At 42.0% G+C, this 23,201-nt stretch overlaps 1 protein-coding gene across 1 annotated transcript; it reads left to right on the plus strand.

Moving 5' to 3' along the window:
- On the plus strand, positions 1-22,889 carry LOC129769221 (sorting nexin-14-like). Its single transcript, XM_055771326.1, has 7 exons — positions 1-248; positions 316-448; positions 506-1,346; positions 21,584-21,854; positions 21,915-22,160; positions 22,226-22,407; positions 22,469-22,889. The coding sequence occupies exons 1-7, from the start codon at positions 136-138 to the stop codon at positions 22,849-22,851; spliced, it is 2,169 nt and encodes a 722-aa protein (XP_055627301.1). The 5' UTR covers positions 1-135; the 3' UTR covers positions 22,852-22,889.
- Positions 22,890-23,201: the final 312 nt, after the last annotated feature.

Below are 23,201 nucleotides of genomic sequence, written 5' to 3' on the forward strand. Positions count from 1 at the left end.
ATTTGCGACGTAAACAATCCTATAAACAAGCATTCTGTTTATCAGTATAGGTATTGCATCGTAGTGATAAGTCGTGTTTTGCTCAGCGGTGTACTTATTGCGAATCGGTTCGTCTGAATCGTTATCACGATTAGTATGCTATTTTACCATGTAAGGGAGGTATTGCTTAAGTTCTACCAAGACCATGTAGCCAGAATGGTGGCTTTAGCTGTTCTCACTCTTTCCGTCCTCATTGGGTGGTATATTAGGTAAGAGGGCTCACTTACCTGTAAACAGCTGTCTTTTTGAATATCGATTTTTCTTGTTTTGTCCCAGTTCGATTTTAGGATTTACGATTTTGTTATTTTTCATCAATGGCTGTGTGGCGGCCGTTTTTACCCTCAATCACAAAGATACCGTTGGCCGGTATCTACAAAAAGTGAAAGATTTCTTCGGATACAAAGACTATGTGAGTAAACGTTGTTGCCTTTGAATTAGCTTTAACCAAGCCTTCTATTCTTACCAGGACTCACGTCGTGTATCGGAGTGTGACATTTGCGGATATGAAAAATGCCCACGTCACAATCGCAACGCGCTCATTCCTGAACCCTGGAAGGGCTTCCTCATCGACGATTCGCTGGACGAAGCCGTTGATAAATTTTTCTCCCGCATTCTGGATAGTTTTGTCAGTAATTGGTATGCTCAAATTACACAGGACGAAGAGTTTATCCTGAACATCAAAACTAATCTGCGGGATGCGTTGTGTCGGCTGCTAATCCGGGCCAAAGAGCTAGATGCCCCAACCGTGATAACCACCCGTCTGCTGCCCACTTTTTTCATACATTATGAAATCATCGCGAAGATGTTGCTCGTGGATCAGGTCCCGATGGATCGATTGGCAAAGACATTCCTCATCGATGAGTATCCGATTCATCCGGCAGTGCTCAATCGGCACGCCGAGCTTAACTATCTACGAGGGATCGCGAAAGTATTGATCCCGAAATTGTTCACTCAGGAAAACAAGGGGTGCAAAATATTCTTCAATCTCATCAAGGAATTGCTCACATTTTGGGTGCTGCTTCCACTGCTGGACGTAATCTCTGATCCGAACTTGATAAACTTGCTGATAATCGCTGCCACCGACCGAAGGCAGAAAGATGGTTCGAAACCGATGAGAGCGAAGGCTTCTAGGAAGGTTGAAATCTTGGGAGATTTTGTGGAGAGAAGTCGTGCGAAAGTTGAATGCGGAGTGGAGACAGTGGTGGGGGACGAGAATATCTGGCAAGACCAGAATAAGCTGTACTATTTCATGCAGTTTCTAATCAAGGAAGGATCGGTTGAGTGGTTGCGATTTTATCTGGATGTCGGTAAGTTTTCTGAAGGCGCAAACATTAGAATACGTAAATTTGCATTACCGCTTTAAAAATTTGGTTTCCCTGTAACATGGAAACTATTTGTTTTTCAAACTCAGTACAATGACTATTGTACACTGGGCTTGTTATTTAATTTCACCTTGTAGAGGACTCAAGTCTGTGATTTAAGAAAGAATCATAATTTGCCTTCTAGGAATATCTGTTAATAATAAATTTCCAAATTTTATGAGAATTAACTACTGTTATTGCTCAGCGCGCAATCTATGTTTCAGATGTATTGACCGAGAATTTCGGAATTGCATGCAAGTTTCTCTGTGTGGAATCCACAGAAATAGTGCGCGATGACGAATGTACAGTGTCGACATCTGGAGGCAACTTACGTTTTTACGAGGCAAACTACACTCTATCAAATTAGCGGCTGTCCACATACACGTGGACAGAAAAAGCATGATTTTGGATACCCCCTCCGTGGACAAGCGTGGATATTCCTTATACCTCTCCCCCTGTTGTCCACGTGGACATTTCTCCAGTTTTCGAAAGATAATCAAGAGAATTCTATATTTTTCGCTTAAATTTAATTTTGAGTTTGTTTCAATTTTCTATTACATGTTTTTATTGATAGGAATAATAGCCTTATTAATAGTAACGATTTGTTTTAAATTCACCGATGTTGATATCATCGCGCTGTTCAAATCGTCTAAATCTTGTAATGTATTGCTAGTTTTGGATCGTTCAACACACCCGTAACATTGTCACTCAAACGAATTAACAGTATAGTATCCAATTTCTGTTGCTGTTCATTTAACTGATCCGAAGATTTAGAATAACCTTAGTTTACTATTCGCGTTTGTATTTGTATTGACTGCATTAAACTTTGTGCATCGTTTTTGGGAAGGGATAATGACAATGGATTGGTGGATTGAACACACTTTGGAAATAAAAATTATTTATTAAAATTTACTTCTCATATGTTTTCTATGTAATATCAAATTATATTAATTTTCTAGTGGTGAAATATTTTAAAGGAAGGTTATGTCTAATAATGAATTCATATTATAATGATCAATTTTAGCGGTAATATCATAGTAGTTAAGTAGTCGGGGTCAGGACTACGTGTTTCAAGTAATTAAATAACACCAAGTCAAAATTTCCATTCTAAATTGAAAGTAATATGTCTCAGAATGCGGATGTCGCAACTAGTTGGTAGAAGCTCATAATGCAGATTTTCTTCCAGTCCTACCAGACCCAGAGAACCTACTTCGGGGTTATATTCAATTGCCCAATATTGTTTTAACTCAACATTATTGTGAATGATTTGCTCTTCACAATTTGCTACAAACATATATTTTTGTGCTCCCGTGGCCTAATAGTTATCGTCACACATTATCATGATAGGGGTTCGAGTTTGATTCCCGTTCTGGCCGGGGGATTTTTCGTCGAAGAAATTTCTTCCGAGTTCATTGAGGTCACGCGTATTCTAGAGCTTTACACTCCTGAATACATTCAAGGCGTGTTTTTCGGCAAAGATATCTCAACTAAGTACTATTAATCAAAATGACGCAAGTAATACCTACGTTGAGAAGCCCAAAGTTCCACTGGGAACGTTAAAGCCATCCAAGTCAAGTCATGCATTTTCGTTGCGTTCATGAAACGTATCGTAGATTAAAACGCGTTCTTTCAAGTGTTTTTCGATTAAATAAACCCTTATTCCGGAATCCGATTGGATTTAAAGTTAGCACAATATTGCGTTCTTTCATCTGATCGAGTCAAATCCAGCCGGGTTATGCAAATGTTGCAACCTTGGATTGCACTATGCAAAAGTTGATCTCGTTCGGATTGCGATTTGTCAAATCCGATCGGGCTCCGGAGTATGGGTTGATATGTAGTCCATACATTGTAGCGTTTTCGTACCCATGCTGCACCAGGCTCTCATGAGCGGTTTCAGACATCTGTAGCGAATTCATTAATTCATGTGTCGTGTACCGAGGGTTAATCTTGATAAGTGTCTCAATTTGATTGATATCAATAGTAGCATGGTAATAAAATTCGGCTCTGTTACAGCTAAATGCTAATGAGCCTAAAATAAATAAACGGGATAAAAAAAAAAATAACAGCATGGTTTTACAGACAACCCACTAGAAGCGTATTACAAAAATTACCAGATAGCAATAAAGAAAAACATCATTGCAAGAAACAGATCTCCACAGATACGACCCCTGCACCCATGGAAGATTTTGTTGTTCGTTTCAATTTTCGAAAAGCCTTGGGAGCTCTCGGAAAATAAATACGAAGCCGTTTTATCATCAAGGGCAGAAGTTGAATCGAAACCTGCACATATGTCGTGATTTTTCATACTACAAAAATTTCAACATTCTTTGTGTCTTTATCCTGACGGAATACATGGTCCTCTATTACCGATTGGAATAAATTGATCGATGCCAGTTCATGCGCGTTCCTTTCAAAATATACATATCCGGGAAGAAATCCAGCCATATGAAAAAATATAGATGTTTGATCGGGCAGCACTCTCAGCCAACTCAGTCTTTTTATTATTGAATAAAGAGTACACAGAGTGGGCGTAAAGTTGAAAATGTCTTGTAAATAGAGAGAAGATCTCAATCAATTTTGACTATAAATATGAATGTTTTACATAAAAATTAATTTTACGTGTTCATGTGGACATTATCTAAACCACCTCCCCCCTCACCGTGGACAAACGTGACTTTTTCGTAACCCCTACCCACCCTAAAGTTGTCCACGTGGTATGTGGACAGCCCCTTAGCAGTTCTGAATAGCTAAAATTTGGATCACATGACATTATTTAATTACTTGCAGCCTGTATTCCCGATCTGGGGTGGCATTTCGCATTTCGAAACGAGTAGGGGAAATGAGGTTAAAATGAACAGGGTTGGTAAAATGAATCAGTGCTCAAACTTCGATAATTTAACTATAAACTAATTGACACTTCTTCATTATTCTACTCTTAGAGCATTTGATTTGAAGAGCATTTATGCAGGAAACTGTCAAATGTTAAAAATAATAAATAAAACAGAAATTTCTCTCACGGTAGCCATTTTGATGTGCCATTTTTGCGCATCGTATTTAAGGAATTTCCCGTGAAATTTAAATTATTCGACCTGATATCTTCGATAAATCATCAGTTTGGACCAATGTTCACATATTCAATGAGAAGTAACTAGATATTTTGTTTAGTTTCAGTGATTAATTCGCATTCGAAATCAGTTTGTTGTTTGGGACAGAATGAGCTACCACTGGATAACGACTAACAATGTCATGTTTTCCAAAGCTGATCTACCTCATCAAATGTTGCTTTTCAAGGGATTCCTTTTGTGGCTTTGACCCTGAAAAAATATGCCACCTCGACCAAAACTAAACCTCAATATGTGAAGCGTTATGCGTTTCTTAGTACTTTTTCGCACGTATGAGTAAATTCTAGTTACTACTCTAGGTGAATAAGCTCAGATTGATTTATACATGTACCTACTATTTCAATAATGATTTGAACATATTTAGATAAGGAATAACGCATGAATCTATCCCATTTAGCATGATATATGTAATTGTTCATAGCACGATAAAAAAATTCTCGACTTTACATTACATTTTCTTTTAATGAAAAATGAACTACTTTTATTTTTTATAATAAAAACCGTTTGTTATCTTGAACAACAGTTAGTTAAGCTATAATATTCTTCGAAGAACGGAAATTGTGTCAGTATGTGGACGCAGTAAATGGGTATATTCCTTACGGTGTTCATTTTAACCGCTTTTCCCCTAAATGTTTTCTGACGACAGCGATAGTGAAAAAGAGAGCACGCTTATTCTACAAAGGCGGAAGTTGAGAGTTAAAAGTAACCCTCTTTGGCTAAAAAATTTAGTGAGTTTGTCTAATATACGTTTTTGAAAAATAATTATTCTTTTGTTTTATGGTTTCGGTAGCATTTCAGGCATAGCCGAGAAGCATTTAAAAATATTTTGGACACAACCGTGTTTCAACCAACTTCTAGAAGCACTGCTATTCCTACAGCTTTTAAAATTAGCGGCCGCTTTGAACCTTCTGGCCAGTGGGTTTTACCAAATTAATGTAGGAGGAAATTTTTCACTTGGTATGGCTCAACCAACAGTTTCATCAGTGTTCAATGAAATGATACCATTTTTGGTAAGAAGTTTATACGAAAAATTGATCGAATTGGATACAACATCGTTTTATGAAACAAAGTAATATTCCTTCGACAAATTCAAGATACCCGATGTAGTGATAGTACTAATATACCCATTCTAAGGCCTAAGGAAAATGAACATATACTTTCTTTCCACTCCGAAACTTCCCGCACCGGGGTCCCTCGCTCATTGGCTGCTTTCTTGGAACTGTCCCATAATTTGTGAGAAGTCCTCTTCGCATCAGGAATATTTAGCAAATTTCGGGCAAGATCCGAATGGTCTCCATGAATTCCGTCAAATGTTCCTCTTGTGGAGTGTTGATGCTTATTGCATTTCTTTGTGATTCCATAGTGCTAAAATAACAAGTTATTAATTATGCAACATACTAAAAGTATTGTATTTATACTCACATACTAGTACAAAAAGACGTCAAAACCAATTTTTGAAATTTTATTTGATGTAAGGTTTAGTTTTAAAATCAACGTTTAACTTGCATTTTCCCAAACGACGATCAACCATTTCCTGTCGAGACATTTGTTGTCGTTTCGAGTTAGAAAACGCTCGAACACAATGTTACACAATGCCAAGCTTTGCCCGAAACTCTACCACTGCCTTACTCGCTTCACTCGTTTCGAGCACGCTTCGAGATCCATAATGGCAAAAATGGTCGAAACGAACAAAAATCACTAGTTTCGAAATGCGAAATGCCACCCCTGGTCGACATGTACACCAAATCTAATTTAAAAATGATTTTCATTTTTGACATCCTCATCACTTGTATCACTTTGAATGAGCGTAAAAGTATCGTAAAAATGTATCTTCTAATCTAATCATTTTTGTATTATAGAGACTTTATACTTTGAATTTAGACTGACGTACCGTTTTTCGACCATTTTTGATTGTCCCGTCTTTTTATCAATTTGTACCGTATTTTGAGTATAAAACAATATTTGTATTGTTGTCTTGATTTACATCGATTAGTGATCTTTTAAACATTTATTGTCCTTGTTTAAAGAGATGCTATCAGTAACTAGAATTGCTGCTAAATTCTTCAAAACAAATTCAAATTCTAAACTATTCTATTAGAATTATTTTGTTGTATTCGTCTGTTCCTGTAGATCAATATAGCGGAGAGAAAAATCGGAAAACTTTCGAAAAACTCTGAAGCAAAATCGGAAAATTTGGTGAATTGAATTCCCATATTTTCTACAATTACATCATGATGAGCTTTGTTAGTCCATTCGATGTTTGCGCAAACGGAATTGATCTTTATCCGAAAGTGGAAATGGATTTTCAGGTGAAATAACGCATGCATATATCTTCTATCTATCTATATAAATGAAAATGGAGGACCAAACGTGTTGGTAAGCGAAAAACTCGAGAAAGGAAAAGCCCCATTTGAGCCGTCTTCATTTTGTTATATTCGTCTCTGACGGTAGATCAATGTTATACTATGGTTAAAATTTTGAAATCTTTTAAAGCTTTGAGAGAAAGTTCGAAAAAAAATCATTCTTGTGCTCGCAGAACAATACATGCTCGAGATAAGCGCAGTTGTCATCCTTAGTGGAGAAAGTTTTGCTACTGGTAAGCGAAACCAAATCACATACAAAATTCCAGAACGACATTTACTTTTTTGGTGACTAAATAAGCGAAATAAACTCCATCTGCACGCGAACCCAAATAAATAAATGACCTATTATAACTTATTGAATAACTTGATATTCCCCAAATAATTTTTTGACGCACAACTTTAACACCTGCTTCACCATAGCGTCAATTCAATGCATTGATGCAATGTCAAAGGCACCAACGAAGCCTTTATGGTGACAGAAAACAAACAATGCAAACTGCTTGGAAAAGGCTGAATGTTTGCCTCAGCAGAAATTCATTACCAATACCCTAGCGTAAATAACCCCTTCCCGCTCCCGCTAAATGGGGTTTCAGCGTAGCGTACGCACACAAATATCCATATATCGTTGGCTTGGAGCAACTAAATATACACACACTTATCTCTGTTTTGCGCTTTTCTCAACAGAAGCCCTTTCTGTTAATATTGCCAGTCTTTTATATTAGCTTAGCTGTCATCCTTTGTGGAGAGAGTTTTCCTACCTTCATGCGAAACCAAATCACTGATAAAATAGAACATTAATTTTTTTGGTGAGCTGACGATAGCCTAGCTTGATGGTTCCTCACACAATTGTGTATGTTGCCGGACGAATTTCAGGAGAACGATGAGAGTGAAACCTCTTTCTAGCTACGTATATAGTAACACAGCTTTAAGCTAGAATTTATTATTTTTTAGATTAATGAACAATTCTTCATATATGAATAATTCTTACATTTGGTTTTCTTCTGTCTCTTTCCTCAATTCCTCCGGTTTCTACTTATTTTCTCGTTATCTGCTTCAACTCTTTGATTCAATAATTTTCATAAACTTTCTACTTTCTTCAAACTATGGCTTTCCTTTTAATTTCAATTTTCTATCACTTCAATTCACTCTATCAATCTATTGTTTGTTTTCATTCTCTTCATCTTAATTTTCATCTGACGTTTCTCCTGGTAAACATTACACTTTCATTTGTGAAGGGCGTAATCGGGACTCACTTGGTAACCGGTAGTAACGGCACAGTGGGTGCGGCAACATCCCCCCGCCCGTGTAGTTCCGGTTCGCTCAAACAAGCCTCTCCTATCTCTCGGCTAGCTCGAACCTCTAGGAATGCCAGCTTCGTTGCTGGACGACTGATTGTTCCTTTGGATGTTTGCACCACTGCTCTCCGCACTTGTCCATCCTTTCCTGACACCACATCAAGAATTCGTCCTCGAAGCCATCCATTGCGCCTACCTTCGTCTACCACGACCACCAAGTCTCCGGCTTTTAAAGGTCTTACTAGCTGGAACCACTTGGTGCGCCGGGTTAACATGGGTAAATATTCATGTACCCAGCGTCTCCAGAAGGTATCCACAAGATACTGGGCAAGCTTCCAACTGTCCCGCAGCGTAGTGTAATCCACCAGCTCTCGGCAGGGTTGGTTGACTCCTTGCGTACCGTAGAGCATGAAGTGGTTCGGCGTAAGAGCCTCCTGCTCAGCATGATCCAATGCGATGTAGGTTAGTGGCCTAGAATTAACCACCGACTCAGCCTCCAGCGCAACTGTCTCCAAAACCTCATCACTGGGGTGATGTGGATGCTCTGAAATTGCCGTCATCGCCACCTTCACTGATCTGACCATGCGCTCCCATGATCCTCCCATGTGGGGCGTCAACGGCGGGTTGAACAACCATCTCGTATTCGTGTTAGTGAAGGTAGCAGCGCAGTGTTCATTGGTGATCTTGAGCTGTTCCTGCAGTATATTGCTTGCTCCAATAAAATTGGTCCCATTGTCTGAGCAGAACGTTGATGGTGATCCCCTTCGTGCCACGAACCTTCTGATAGCCATCACGCACGACTGGGTAGACAAACCATGAACAACCTCGAGGTGCACTGCTCTGATGGACAGGCAAGTAAAAAGCGCTATCCAGCGCTTAACCAGGCTGCGACCTTGCTTGACAAATACAGGACCGAAGTAGTCCACACCAGTATGCGTGAATGGACGAACGAAAGCAGTCAACCGAATCTCTGGAAGTGGTGCCATGATTGGTGGATGAGGTACCGCCTTATGTACCCTACAATATTGGCACTGCTTGGCAATCTTCCTAACGACCACGCGAAGCTGGGGAATATAGAACCGCTGCCTTAACTCGTTCACTACCGTTTCATGGTTACTGTGTAGAAAACGTGCGTGGTAATCAGCTACAAGCAACTCCGTTGCTCGATGACTTTTCGGGAGCAGAACCGGAAATCTTACTTCGTTGGTTACTATTGGCGCTGCTCCAATCCGACTATTCATGCGTAGAACTCCATCACCATCAAGCATCGGGCTCAACTTGTACAATGCACTGGTTCTGTCAACCGATTTTGACTCCATATCCGGATTATCTTTATTGTAGCGAAGTATTGCGAGTTCATCCGTGTATTCTTCCTGTTGTACCTGCTGCCATATCAGCGTCTCGGCTTGCTGTAGTTCCTCTTGTGAGAGTGGGCCTATCGCATGTAGCCCCAGGAACCGCTTCATTGCCCTGACGACGAATCCAGTCGACCGCAGAAATCTCTTCCATTTTGAGAATCTTAAGTACTGAAGAATTGGTGTCGACAAAACTCGATGGTGCAGGAAAGCAGCTCGCAAATCTTCTTCCGTCGAAAACTCTTCCGAATCATCCTTTTGCCACTTATCATCTGGATTCATCAGGAATGCTGGGCCTGTATACCACCAGTCGTTAGGATTGAAACTGGGTCCATCTCTCCACTTCGTCGCTTGATCGGCGATGTTAATCTTCGACTGTACTTTCCGCCATTCGCTCACGGTAGTCGTACTGAGGATCTCTCCTACCCGGAAGCCGACGAACTGGTGGTATCGTCGAGTTTCGGACTTCAACCACGCGAGCACAGTTGTCGAGTCTGACCAAAGATATCTGGCGGCCACTGTTATCGTCAGAGACTTGCAGATGTTATCAAGAAGTCGAGAACCGATCAAAGCCGCCTGCAGCTCTAACCGCGGAATTGAAATTGGTTTTAATGGTGCCACCTTGGTCTTCGCGGCATCGAGGTGTTCCGTTGTACAGACTTCGAATATATACGACGCAGGCGTATGCGTTTTCGCTTGCGTCGACAAAAACGTGGATCTGCAGGTTCTTCGGGGTAACGATGCCAGAAAAGAAACATCTAGGGACACTGACTTCCCCTATCTTCATCAACGTGTTGATCCACCGGCGCCACTCTTCTACTAGATCCCCACTGATCGTCTCGTCCCAACCTGTACTAGTTCTCCATATTCGTTGCATGAGAATCTTCCCGTGAACTGAAAAGTGCGCCACGAGTCCTAATGGATCATATAGAGACATGATCGTCCGTAAAACTTGACGTTTTGTGGGTGCTTTCTGACTCTCTACGATGTTTCGAATCTCCTCCTTCACACTGAGCTCGAAACTAAAAACGTCTTCTGATGACCTCCAAACCATTCCAAGTATTCTCTCCACACTAATGGTCGGAGTAAGGGACTTCTGCTGAACTTTACTGGTTTCCCCTATTCGCGTAAGCACTTCGGTGAAATTTGACGAGAAGTTCCGAATCTCCATTCCAGCCATGGAGTGCACGTACTTCACCTCGTTGATCAGGTTTACCGCCTCTTCTACGGAATCTACACTATCGAGATAATCATCAACGTAGTGATTTTCGATTATTGCTCGGGCTGCGTCTGGGAATTTGTTCGCGTACTCCTTCGCATTTTTGTTTTTCAGGTACTGAGCTATGCATGGTGAGCACGCTGCGCCGAACGTGGCGACTCTCATTACGTAGATCTGTGGTGGCTGTCCTGGATGTTCGCGGAATACGAACCGTTGCGCTTGTCTGTCCCTTGGCCGAATCAGGAATTGGTGGAACATCTCCTTTATATCGGCACTAAATGCGACACGCTTCTGCCGGAAACGCAGAAGTACGGTGGTTAAAGCGGTCATCATGTCGGGTCCTTTAAGGACCATATCGTTAAAGGATGTGCCGTTCACTCGGGCTGCCGCATCCCAAATCAGGCGAATCTTGCCTGGTTTTTTCGGATTTCTTACTACCCCAAGTGGTAGATACCAGACACGTCTAGGGTCGGTAGACTCCATTTCTGCTGGAGTTATCCGATAAGCATACCCCTTTTCAAGATACTCTGCAATCTGCAATCTTACTTTCTCGTCAAGCTCTGGGTCTTTAGCCAACTTTCTTTCGAGCGCTTCCATTCTGCGCACTGCCATTGGGTAGCTATTCGGAAAGCACGGTTCGTCATAGCGCCATAACAGTCCTGTTTCCAATCTGCTGTCTACCCTGCGAGTGGTGTTCTGGAGAATCTCCATGGCACGCTTGTCTTCTTCCGATTCAGGACTGTGTTGAATACTCGATTCATCCACCGCTAGAAACTGCCTAAATAAGCTGTTGATTTCAGCCTCTTCTGCACATTGCTCCACGTGAGCATTTACGTACTCCACAGGACTCTTAGCGGTAGTACATCGTCCGTAAATGCACCATCCCAGCCGAGTTTTGACAGCGACTAACTCTCCAGTACCACTTTCTCGACTCTTGAGCGCACTGAGCAACTTAGCGTTGTCTATCCCGATAATCAGCTGAGGAGTGATATCTGTGTATCCCCGCATTGGTAATTTTCTGAGATGTGGATATCCCTCGCAAAGCTCGTCGTAAGCTACGGTTTGACTGGGCAGTTTGAGCTGCTCGACGGTTCTCGCTCTCAATGGAAAACTTGTTTTCTCGCTCAGTCCTGAAATGGTTATCTCTACACGTTGCGATCCCTTCTCGATTCTCTTAACATCTCCCGTCCAGCACAAACACAGGGGCTCACTGGGCCCTTTTACTCCTAGCAGATTCGCCACTTCCACTTCCAACATGGTTGACGAGGACCCATCGTCGAGGAACGCGTATACGTTCACGCTCTTCCCGTTTCCGTACAGTGTGACAGGAAGATACCGCAACAACGCAGATGATGTGAAGGAGTGGTGATGTTGATGTGCAATATTTCTATTTGTTGGTGTTGATGGTGAAGGCGTAATCGTTTCTGATTTCTTCGTGTGCAGCAAAGGGTGATGACGCATGCGACAGTCTCCTATTCCGCACTCTCGCTGGGAGCGACACGGCCAGGATCGGTGAGGTATCAAACACAGTCGACATAATCCCTTTTGTCGCATTGATTTCCATCGATCATCCAAACTCAGCTTCTTAAACTCTGGACATTCCGCGATACGATGGTCTGATTTGTCACAGTGTAAACAGGGCTTGCTCTCAGGACTAGCTACTTCTCTCAGAGCAGTGTTGCTCCCGGACGGTCTAGGCACCATTGGTGCTTGTTGGTGCACGAAAAGCTTCTCCTTTGCGGTGTTCTCCCGCTTACATTTCTCGTATTTTCCCGGAATCTGCATCCCCGGATCTACTTGAAGTGTTACTTCACTTGCCATCATGACAAGTTCCTTCATAAAATCGTTGAAAGTCGCTAAATTAACAACATAGTAGTTTCGTTTGTATGATGCCCACTGCAACTTCAGATTCGACGGAAGCCTATCTACCAACTCTTGCAATAGCATAGGATTACTAATGTGCTGTTGTTGGTCCGCCAAAATCATATGATCAACTAGATTCTCCACTCCCATGCCGAACTTGATCAACGTTTTGAGATCATCTCCTCTGGGGGAGGAAATTTCGCGCATTCTTTTCAGGAGTGACATAATTATAATTTCTGGTCTTCCATAGAGTCGTTGAAGCGTGGCCATAACGTGAGGAACTGACTCAGGAATCAGCAATCGACTGCGAACACTGTCCAAAGCGTGTCCTCGAAGGCATCGTTGTAGTCGTGCCAGGTTTTCGGCGTCATTGTATCCGCAGGCTTCAGTGGAATTACGAAAGGAACTAAAGAAAAGTGGCCAATCCTGGGGATTCCCAGAGAACACGGGTAACTCTCTTGGGATGACTTGACGAGCGGCCAGTTGTTCGGCGGTAGGTCCTGCAGGACGTGGACGGGAAAAATCATGAGCATTCGGCTGCATTGGTACTGACCGAAGATTCTGGTTTCCTGGTGCAAACGAACGTGCAGGTCCCAACGGTGGCTCTGACACCATCGAATTCGATATTCGATACTGCTGATGCTCCGGCGGAGGCAGAAACATCGAAGACGTTGGTACTTGAAATTGCTGATGCCCCGGCTGTGCTAAAGGCAACGACGACGTTGGCAACTGCAAATGCTGATTCCCCAAAGATGGCAAAAGCACCGAAGAACTCAACCCAGAACATTGTTGCTGCATTTGTTCCACTGACGACGATTGTACGTTCGGTATTGTACAACCCACTTTGGTTGATCTGGACAACATTCCCTGGTAACTTTCATATCCAGGTTGCTGAAGCACTGGCCGATCCCATTGGGTAAGTGGATCAAGGCTCATCTGTTGCATCGCCGATAGTGGATTTGATACGACATTTTGCTTTTGCCCTGACGGTGGTGGAGGTTTCAACGAATTCGATACATCGAACTGTATGCGCCCCGATGGTGGAGGAAACAATGACGGATGGAGATCGATACCTTGCCCGTGCCCCGACGGTGGCTTAAGCACTGACCTAAGGGACGCGGTAACATGAGCACCTTCTGCAGGCTTTGTATTTGAGTGAACAGTTTGTGGAAATTGACTTCGACTAGTAGTGTACAAACATGCTGACTCAATGTAATCATTTTTGCTACTCGTAACTACTAACTGGCTGGTTTGATTTACATTTTCGTTCGTTACTACATGCGATTGTTTCGGAGTGCTAGTGTTGACTATTTCATTTACCTTAGTTTTCCTACCACCTTTTCTCACCTGGTTAACAACAGGATTGACATGCGTTGGATTTATTAATTCGACTCGATTGTCATCAGTTACGCTAACTATTGCTGTGACAGCTGCCGGAATCGAAACATCCAACTGGGATCTGGTGGTAACAGGAACACCTCCTTCCTGCGGTCTTGTAACGTTGCTTGATGACACTTGCGACGGCATTTGTGTGTCATTAGATTCGACGGCGAGTCCCGTTCGCTGCAATGCTGAACCCTCGATACGATGAGTTCCCATGTCAACAGGTTGAGGTGAACTTCCAGGCTGGCTCTGCGATACGGTAGCGGTGCATGTGGCGGTGGTAACAGCGGTTGTTGACGTGGTGACTACTTGACCCTCAGTCTGACTTGCTGCTCCAACCCACTTACTGGTGTTCTCGCGGATGACTCTAGAGCTTACTCTGCTCCTCGTGCTGCGCTGTTCGACCTCTTCCAGTTGTGCATCGAGCACCTGGAAACGCTGCTTATCAAAATCAGCTTCCACTTGACGACGCATTCTCTGGTACTTCTCCGCATCATCTAACTCCTTCAGGCGGTTTTGACGATCCGTTTCTATCTGCTGTAACCGCAAGCTCGTCCGCCTTGCACTGATGCTACTTCTCGACGATGCGTGGGAGCGTTTGCTGGTGTGTTGTGACGATATAGTGACAGCCTCTTCGCTTTCGACGCATTTCTTGCAGGTAAAACTCCGATCTGCATCGGCAATCGATTCACCCACATCAGCACAGGAAAAATGCACATATCCGTCGCATTTGTCGCACTGCACCAGATTGTCGGCATTATCTGGCCGGTCACACATCAGGCAGTGGCTTTCCATCTATACGGTACTCCAACCACGCAACGTATCCAACCGTAAATCTCTCTCTACTCGAAAGACAAATCTTAAAGATTGTTGCCGGACGAATTTCAGGAGAACGATGAGAGTGAAACCTCTTTCTAGCTACGTATATAGTAACACAGCTTTAAGCTAGAATTTATTATTTTTTAGATTAATGAACAATTCTTCATATATGAATAATTCTTACATTTGGTTTTCTTCTGTCTCTTTCCTCAATTCCTCCGGTTTCTACTTATTTTCTCGTTATCTGCTTCAACTCTTTGATTCAATAATTTTCATAAACTTTCTACTTTCTTCAAACTATGGCTTTCCTTTTAATTTCAATTTTCTATCACTTCAATTCACTCTATCAATCTATTGTTTGTTTTCATTCTCTTCATCTTAATTTTCATCTGACGTTTCTCCTGGTAAACATTACACTTTCATTTGTGAAGGGCGTAATCGGGACTCACTTGGTAACCGGTAGTAACGGCACAGTGGGTGCGGCAACAGTATACCTTAGAACTTCAATGGCGTCAGTTTGATGCAATGATTGCAATGCCAGAGACATCAGCGAGTAAGTATTTTGGTCGCATCCACAGCTCAGTCCGAACCGAAGACATGTGATGGTGCAAAACAAGGAAGAACAAGCGATGTTCATTGTTTCGTATCTAGAACGTTCGAAAGTTTGCCTTTCCTTCATTTCCTTGTTGAATTAAAGAGACTTTAAACTTCTTCAGTTCATTCGTCTCTAGCCTTCAAAAACGCACTTGGAAAACTCTACTCTTTGCGCATATTGCTCCTCCACCCCCATTGCCTTCAGAAAATTCGAGAATTCGATCCTTCGCCGTCCAGCTCGCCCAGCAACGGTGTTGTCCAGTCGGTGTCCTCACGAAGAATGAAGTTTGCCTCAGCAAGATCCACTGTTTATATTCTAGGCAAATATCTTCTTTTTTCTTCTTTTTCTTTGTTCATGGAGACTTTACATCTTACGATTTCCCCTTCGTTGCTCGCTGATAAGTTGCTCGTTATTGACAGCTCTGTTCGGGAAAGCACATAAATGGACAGAACAAATGTATGAGGAAATGGGAATGCTTCCAATTTAAATCATATGCAGACTATGGGTCAGTTAGTTACCATAATAGTTTAGTTAGGTGATCATCGGGGTGCTCCCGTGGCCGAGCGGTTAGCGTCATAACTAACATGCCGGGTGTTCGGGTTCGATTCCCGTTCTGGTCGGGGGAATTTTTCGTCAAAGAAATTTCCTCCGACTTGCACTGTGATCACGCGTATTCTAGAGCTTGCCACTCAGAATGCATTCAAGGCGTGTTATTTGGCATAGAAATCTCAACTAAGTACTAATAAAAAATGACGCAAGTAATACTACGTTGAGACGGCGAAGTTCCTCTAGGAACGTTAGTGCCATTGGAGAAGAAGAAGAAGGTGATCATCGGGGCTTCGTCATCCGCGCATTTTATCAAATCGGCCAGGGTGTTTTCATTGTTTAGTACTTTATTGCGTTATCCGCGGTGCCATTGCCAGACTATTTCGCGGATAATCAAGGTTCTACTGTATATATATTACGGTAATATAAGAGCAATATACTGACCATGTTTGTAGGAGAAATCAATGTAAAACCGACACCCTAAGGATTTCCACATATTTCCAAGACCTCCCACGTTTCTTCGACTTCGAATCGCTACAGAACCTCGCTTCAACTACCCATGATCCATTCTACAGCTTCTGTTGATCATTGTTTGAGTAGAATTTGAGTAAACAAAACACAATACGTTTGTGATCAACCTTGCTAGTGATCAGTCTGTCTCTTCCCCTTCTGCTTTCTTCCGTTTTTTTCATATAGTGACGAAACGGTCTCACCTAGTACCATAGACGTGTCTTTGTTGCAAGTTGTCTGTAATTGGATTGCTCAGATTTTGAATAATAAAAAAACCGTGTACATCGTGTACATGTCACATGTTTATCATATCTATAAATAGCATATTACACAGTTGCCAATTTTTCGGCGCAAGAGTATTCCTTCTATACCATATGGTACATTACACAGTAGTCATTTAGGCGTAAGAGTATTCCTTCTGTTTTTCCATTATCCAGTTAGACCTCCGGACAGCGGAGACATTTGATATGATAATTATTGTGTTATTAATAGCACAACAGCCCGATGTTTTTCTTCTTGCAAGCAGAGCTTGCATATGGATGGAGAGAGGCCAGAATTTCGACATTGATGATTGTTGCGTGAACGTAGTTATTCTGTAACACCAAGATGGTCAATGAGGGCCCTGAGTTTCGAACTAACGATCGATCGCTTACTAAGCGAACGCGCAACCAATGTGGCTACGAAGATCCCCGTATTGAAAGGTTGTTGACGTAGGACTACGTCTAACCGTTCAATATAGGGGCCCATTCTAATATTTCGCTGTGAAAAAGTGTTCAGTTTTTGAACGCTAATAACTCATCAATTAATGAATGGATTTTGGTTCCAAATACACACATTGATAGGAAATACCCTCAGCAATTGTTTATATCCTACACATTACGGTTTTACAGCTCATATAAAGTTCAAATTGATGAAAAATTGAAAGAAATAATTCCCTACTTTCCCATACATTTTGTCTGCGCTCCCGCAGCAAACAGCTATTCATTACAAGCAACCACGGACATGGGCGAAACGTGTGGACAAGGTGAAGGAGGGGGAAAAAAGAGATTTTAAATGAATATAGGCGATCGCTACAACGTTAACTATATGGCTATATAAAATGAGCGATGCTGGTGCTTGGCCCCAATCTATCATCGGACGCCAAGCAGGAAAGACGCTATCTTGAGATTGATTTTCAGCATAAGAGATGTCGCTGCATTTGCAGGCGATGTATGCGGTGCGATACCGCAAGAGTGAGAGACAGAAGTTTCTATGGGATGTGGATCAGGAGAGCCTATCGAAGTGGGTTGAAAGCGGTGGAACCGTCGCGTTAGGTGAAGGAGAGGCTAATCGCGCTCGATTTGATAGAATGCTGGAGTTTTTAAACGGTTTTATTTAACTGTGATATATTTGTATGTTTGTATGTAACATGTTTGTCTATGGCGCTGTACCACATTAATTGAAATTTGACCCCTTTCCTGTTGTCCGATTGATCTGAAATTGGGAACACACCTTTATCTCTGCAGTCATTATAAAACTGCGTATTCCATGATCTTGAAAATCCAAGATGGCGACCGCTACAAAATGGCGGATTACATATTTTCTCAAAGCCCCATCAATATGGGTTATCAAATGAAGGGGGTTGACCAGAAGAACACAGTTATTTATGAAAAATGCAAATCCAAATTGGCCGCCACCACAAAATGGCGGATTACATATTTTCTCTAAACTCCATCAATATGGGTATCAAATGAAGGACTTGACTGGTAGAACACAGTTATTCATGAGGAATGCAAAGCCAAATTATATCACGATACCAGACGGTAAATTACGATATGCTTGCCATCAAGTGTGTGTTCGTTGCCGGCTGAACAATAACCCCTACAACATTTGCACCGCACGACATTTGCACGACAAATTTTGATTTTTTCGTACTTGCATCTTAACGTTTGAGTGTTTGCTGAGCGTGCTGAGGTTTTTTTTCCTGTAATTTTGTGCATGAAAAGTTAGTCATTCTGAGATCTGTGTTCCATGATATTCGAATAATGGACACCCCTTGGTGCAGTCCTACGCCTCTCCGGTTATGTCCCCGACATTACCCACCCGTCTTTTTCAAGTAGCTTTTTATGACCAATTCAAAAGTCAGACGGATCTCAACATCAAGCAGGTGATGGATTAAGTTGTCGATGTTACCCCGAATAGACTCGAAATTTAATATCGATCAGTAACAAAACCACATACCGTCTCACAAAATACACTGGTCAATGATCTAAGTTAAATTAGGCTCACAGAAGTATCGATTTTTTCCAAAATTTTTCGACTAAAACGCTATATTCCTCTAGCGAAATTTTACACGGACTAGCTCCTGTTTGCTAATCGGTTCTCTTTTGTTGAACCTTGAAAATCTTTGTTTTCTTTCTCAACTACCGATGCCTTGCCAAATCATCAACTTGCGAGTGAATTTATTTGCGGAGACATATTTGAACATACCCTAAGAAATACCCTTCTCCCCGAATCTCGTCCGGAGATGCCAGGAGTAATTCCGACTACCACTACGATCTTCGCTCGTTGTTTCCGGTCATAAAGGGTGTGTCACATCAAATTGCATCACGGAAAAATGCTGTAGAAATTCGCCCAGTAGACCGATCCTTTTGAAAATTTTAGACAGTAAAATAAAAACTATTAAACAACTTTTGGCATTTTCTTTTTATTCATACTTCGAGCCCAAGCCCGTATGCTCGCACCTTCCTCTTTACCCCGTCCATAAGGTTCTGTACAACGTCAGGTTGTAGTTTTTTTTGAACAGAAATCCATTTTCTCTTGAAGTCCGCCTCCGATTTGACAACTTTTGGGTTCTTCCGGAGGGCCTGCTTCATAATCGCCCAATATTTCTCTATTGGGCGAAGCTCCGGCGCGTTGGGCGGGTTCATTTCCTTTGGCACGAAGGTGACCCCGTTGGCTTCGTACCACTCCAACACGTCCTTTGAATAGTGGCACGAAGCGAGATCCGGCCAGAAGATGGTCGGGCCCTCGTGCTGCTTCAATAGTAGTAGTAGGCGCTTCTGTAGGCACTCCTTAAGGTAAACCTGCCCGTTTACCGTGCCGGTCATCACGAAGGGAGCGCTCCGCTTTCCGCAAGAGCAGATCGCTTGCCACACCATGTACTTTTTGGCAAACTTGGATAGTTTCTGCTTGCAAATCTCCTCCGGAACGCTGAATTTGTCCTCTGCGGAGAAGAACAACAGGCCCGGCCGCTGACGAAAGCCCGCTTTGACGTAGGTTTCGTCGTCCATTACCAGGCAATGCGGCTTCGTCAGCATTTCGGTATACAGCTTCCGGGCTCGCGTCTTCCCCACCATGTTTTGCCTTTCGTCGCGGTTAGGAGCCTTCTGAACCTTGTATGTACGCAGGCCCTCCCGCTGCTTGGTCCGCTGGACGAATGAACTTGACAAATTCAGCTTATTGGCGACATCCCGGACCGAACTTCTCGGATCACGTCTAAACTGCTTAACTACGCGCTTGTGATCTTTTTCACTGACGGAGCATCCATTTTTGCCGTTCTTCACCTTCCGGTCGATAGGTAGGTTCTCGAAGTATCGTTTTAGTACTCTGCTGACCGTGGATTGGACGATTCCCAGCATCTTGCCGATGTCCCAATGTGACAACTCCGGATTCTCGAAATGAGTGCACAGGATTAATTCACGACGCTCTTTTTCGTTCGACGACATTTTTCCAAATTTACGAAAAATTGACAGTGAAGCATGGCCAACGTGATCTATACATTCTTATCTGATTATAATCGAAAGCTGAAGATATAATTCCTAAAAATTAAATTTCTACAGCGTTTTTTCCGTGATGCAATTTGATGTGACACACCCTTTATGTTCTAGTGTTACTTCTGTGTGCTTTTCGCGATTAAACGTCAATGTTTTCCGATAACTTTTAAGTTCATTTTGCAAATTTGAGAGCCTTGGGGACTTTACGCCATTCTGCAAATTACGGTAGTCAAACCCATACGACAAAGATCAGTTTATTTTATCAATATCTCTATTAAAAAGTCCTTGCATGTAACAGCAATCCTATTGGAAACCAGAGATTATTATATTCTCTATCACGTCATTGTATACGAGGTGTATGATTTTAGAGTATATCAAATACTCTATCGCCAACAGATCCAGTGGGTTATTATGACTATGGTTCCTTCTATTAAGAAGGTAATAATTTCGAGACCATGCTCTAGAAAGAGTTCACCAAAATAACCGTCGCAAAAATGAGATTCAACGATGGAGGTTATTCAGAGCGCTGTTTTACGGCCTTTAAATCGCCCGTTTCCGACTCAGAAAAAAATCTCTACCATCGGAACAGACTCTCGAAATTAAGCATCCTGGAAATGATATAATAGGCAGGGAAATCATGGTAAAGCCGACTTCCCCTGATTTTCCAGTTATGAGCAATTTTGTTGGCAAATTTTCTTTTTCGGGAGACACACTTGTAATTTCTTCTTTCTGTCTAAACAAACAACAAAAGAGAACCGATTAGCAAACAGGAGCTAGTCCGTGTAAAATTTCGCTAGAGGAATATAGCGTTTTAGTCGAAAAATTTTGGAAAAAATCGATACTTCTGTGAGCCTAATTTAACTTAGATCATTGACCAGTGTATTTTGTGAGACGGTATGTGGTTTTGTTACTGATCGATATTAAATTTCGAGTCTATTCGGGGTAACATCGACAACTTAATCCATCACCTGCTTGATGATCACTGGAGCAACCATGAATGGACAACTTTACAAGGAGAAGGTTAGGTTAGGTTTTGAATTAAAGAGACATTAAACTCTGAGAGTTCATCGGTCTCTTACAAAGGAGAAGTGTCTTCAGAAGATAATTATACTGTTCATTTAATCACATGAAGGTTCCTGGCCAATTAAGCCAGCTGCAACTACAACCCGGCTGGCAGAAAAATAGTTTTTCTTTCATTTTAAACTTAAAGGTTAATGAAAAACCTACAAAAAATATATTTTTATCGATCTTGTACTCTATTTCTTCATGCAGAAAATGAAATTTTTGTGTGGCAAAATTCTAAATGGAACAGACTTTAATTCCATGAAATTCCGAACAATTTTTATATCATCTTGTAGATATCCTCAACAAGGAGCTGGAAGATCCACATATAACAACGGATCCTACTAAGTTATCTTCGCTCCATCAGCAGTCAGAGAAGCTTCTTCAGATGTACCATAGCATGGAGAGCAGCGATCGGCAACAGCCCACGATTCTCACACTGAGCGAGGCTCACGAACGCGTCAGGGAAAGGTTGGAGGACAAGTGGCGTAGAGATTTCAGCAAAACTTCGGAATACTTCGAGCTCATTTATGGCAGTCGGGAGATCAAAGAAGCTTCGGATAAAAAGTAAGATTTTGTGTCTGTCGTTCAATATCTTTTATTGAGTTATCTCGCCTTGACTTGCAGATCCACCGATAATGCAGGTGGCACTGGAGCAAAGCTCAGCTCCAAATTCAAGGAAGTAATTCGGGGAGCAGTCGATGGAGCACCAATTGAGGCAACCGAAGCTCCTACTGTGTGGGACGCACTGAATGATGCCCAGTCCATACCAACTAATAATATTTACAATTCGGTTACCCAGAAACTGCGGAAGGAGAAAGGTCAAAGCTTGGATGCTTTCATGGTCACGTTTATGCATTCCATCGAACAGAGGTAGGATGAAATGGAAATATAGTTAATTTCGGATATATTAAATGACCTTTTTTAATTTTTTGTAGTCCCGATATTGGGGAGGACGTCGTTCAGATAAAGGATAGGGTGAGGAAAAAATATAAAATTCCTGGCCAGAGCATCGTTTTCGGTGATTTATTCGAACTGAAGAAAGCTTCGAAGAACACTCACACCACAACGTTATTATCCCACAGTGTTCGTGGTCCTTCACAGTGCCTAATTTATATTTGTAAGAGACATATTATTTTTTACAGTTTACAATTATTCTAATTGCTTGTCCTTTTACGCAGTGGTTAAAATTTTAAACGCTCCTTTCCTCATCGTCCGGTTGACCCTTGCATTTTGTTGCGTTTCTCGTAGAACCGTCGATACCCTCATTCACACCGGTATAGCCGGGCTGCTTCGGACAGGACTTAAGGAATCTCGATTGGCCGTTCTGATCAACCTTCTGCGGGAGGTTATTTTTCTGAAGAAACTATCCGAGCCAACGCCGGCCGAGCTACTTCGGCGACAGCAGGACGCAAGAAAACGGTTGGAGGAACTGCGAGTTGGATTGGGAAATGTTGCCGATGTGCTGCAATCTCCGGTACTGAATAAACATCTGATGTACTGCATGTTCGATATTATTCTGGGTGAGATGTATCCGGAATTCGAAAACTCTCCGAGTTCGTAGTGTTAATTCTTAATAACATATCGTGTGCTAGAAATGAGCATGAACTTCTCGATCTAGTAGTGAATCTCACAAATTTCCTGCGGGAGAGTGGGGTGAATTTCAACTACAGTAAACATTCGCTAACTGGGCTAAAAGGGAAGACCAGTAATCGACATTCGCGTTTTAACCAGGGGTTAGACATCAATTGAATATAGGCTACCCAAAATCAAAATCAATATGTCGTCATTTGTTTACCAACATATCATTTGCGAGGATTGAAATCACGGAGATAGCGCTGCTTTATTTCTAACTGCATGAGAGATTTTCATATGTCGGTTTCACATGGAGGTGTTTACATTCAACATGGAGTT

This window comes from Toxorhynchites rutilus, chromosome 2 (genome assembly GCF_029784135.1).
Source record: "Toxorhynchites rutilus septentrionalis strain SRP chromosome 2, ASM2978413v1, whole genome shotgun sequence".
NCBI classification, from domain to species: Eukaryota; Metazoa; Arthropoda; class Insecta; order Diptera; family Culicidae; genus Toxorhynchites; species Toxorhynchites rutilus.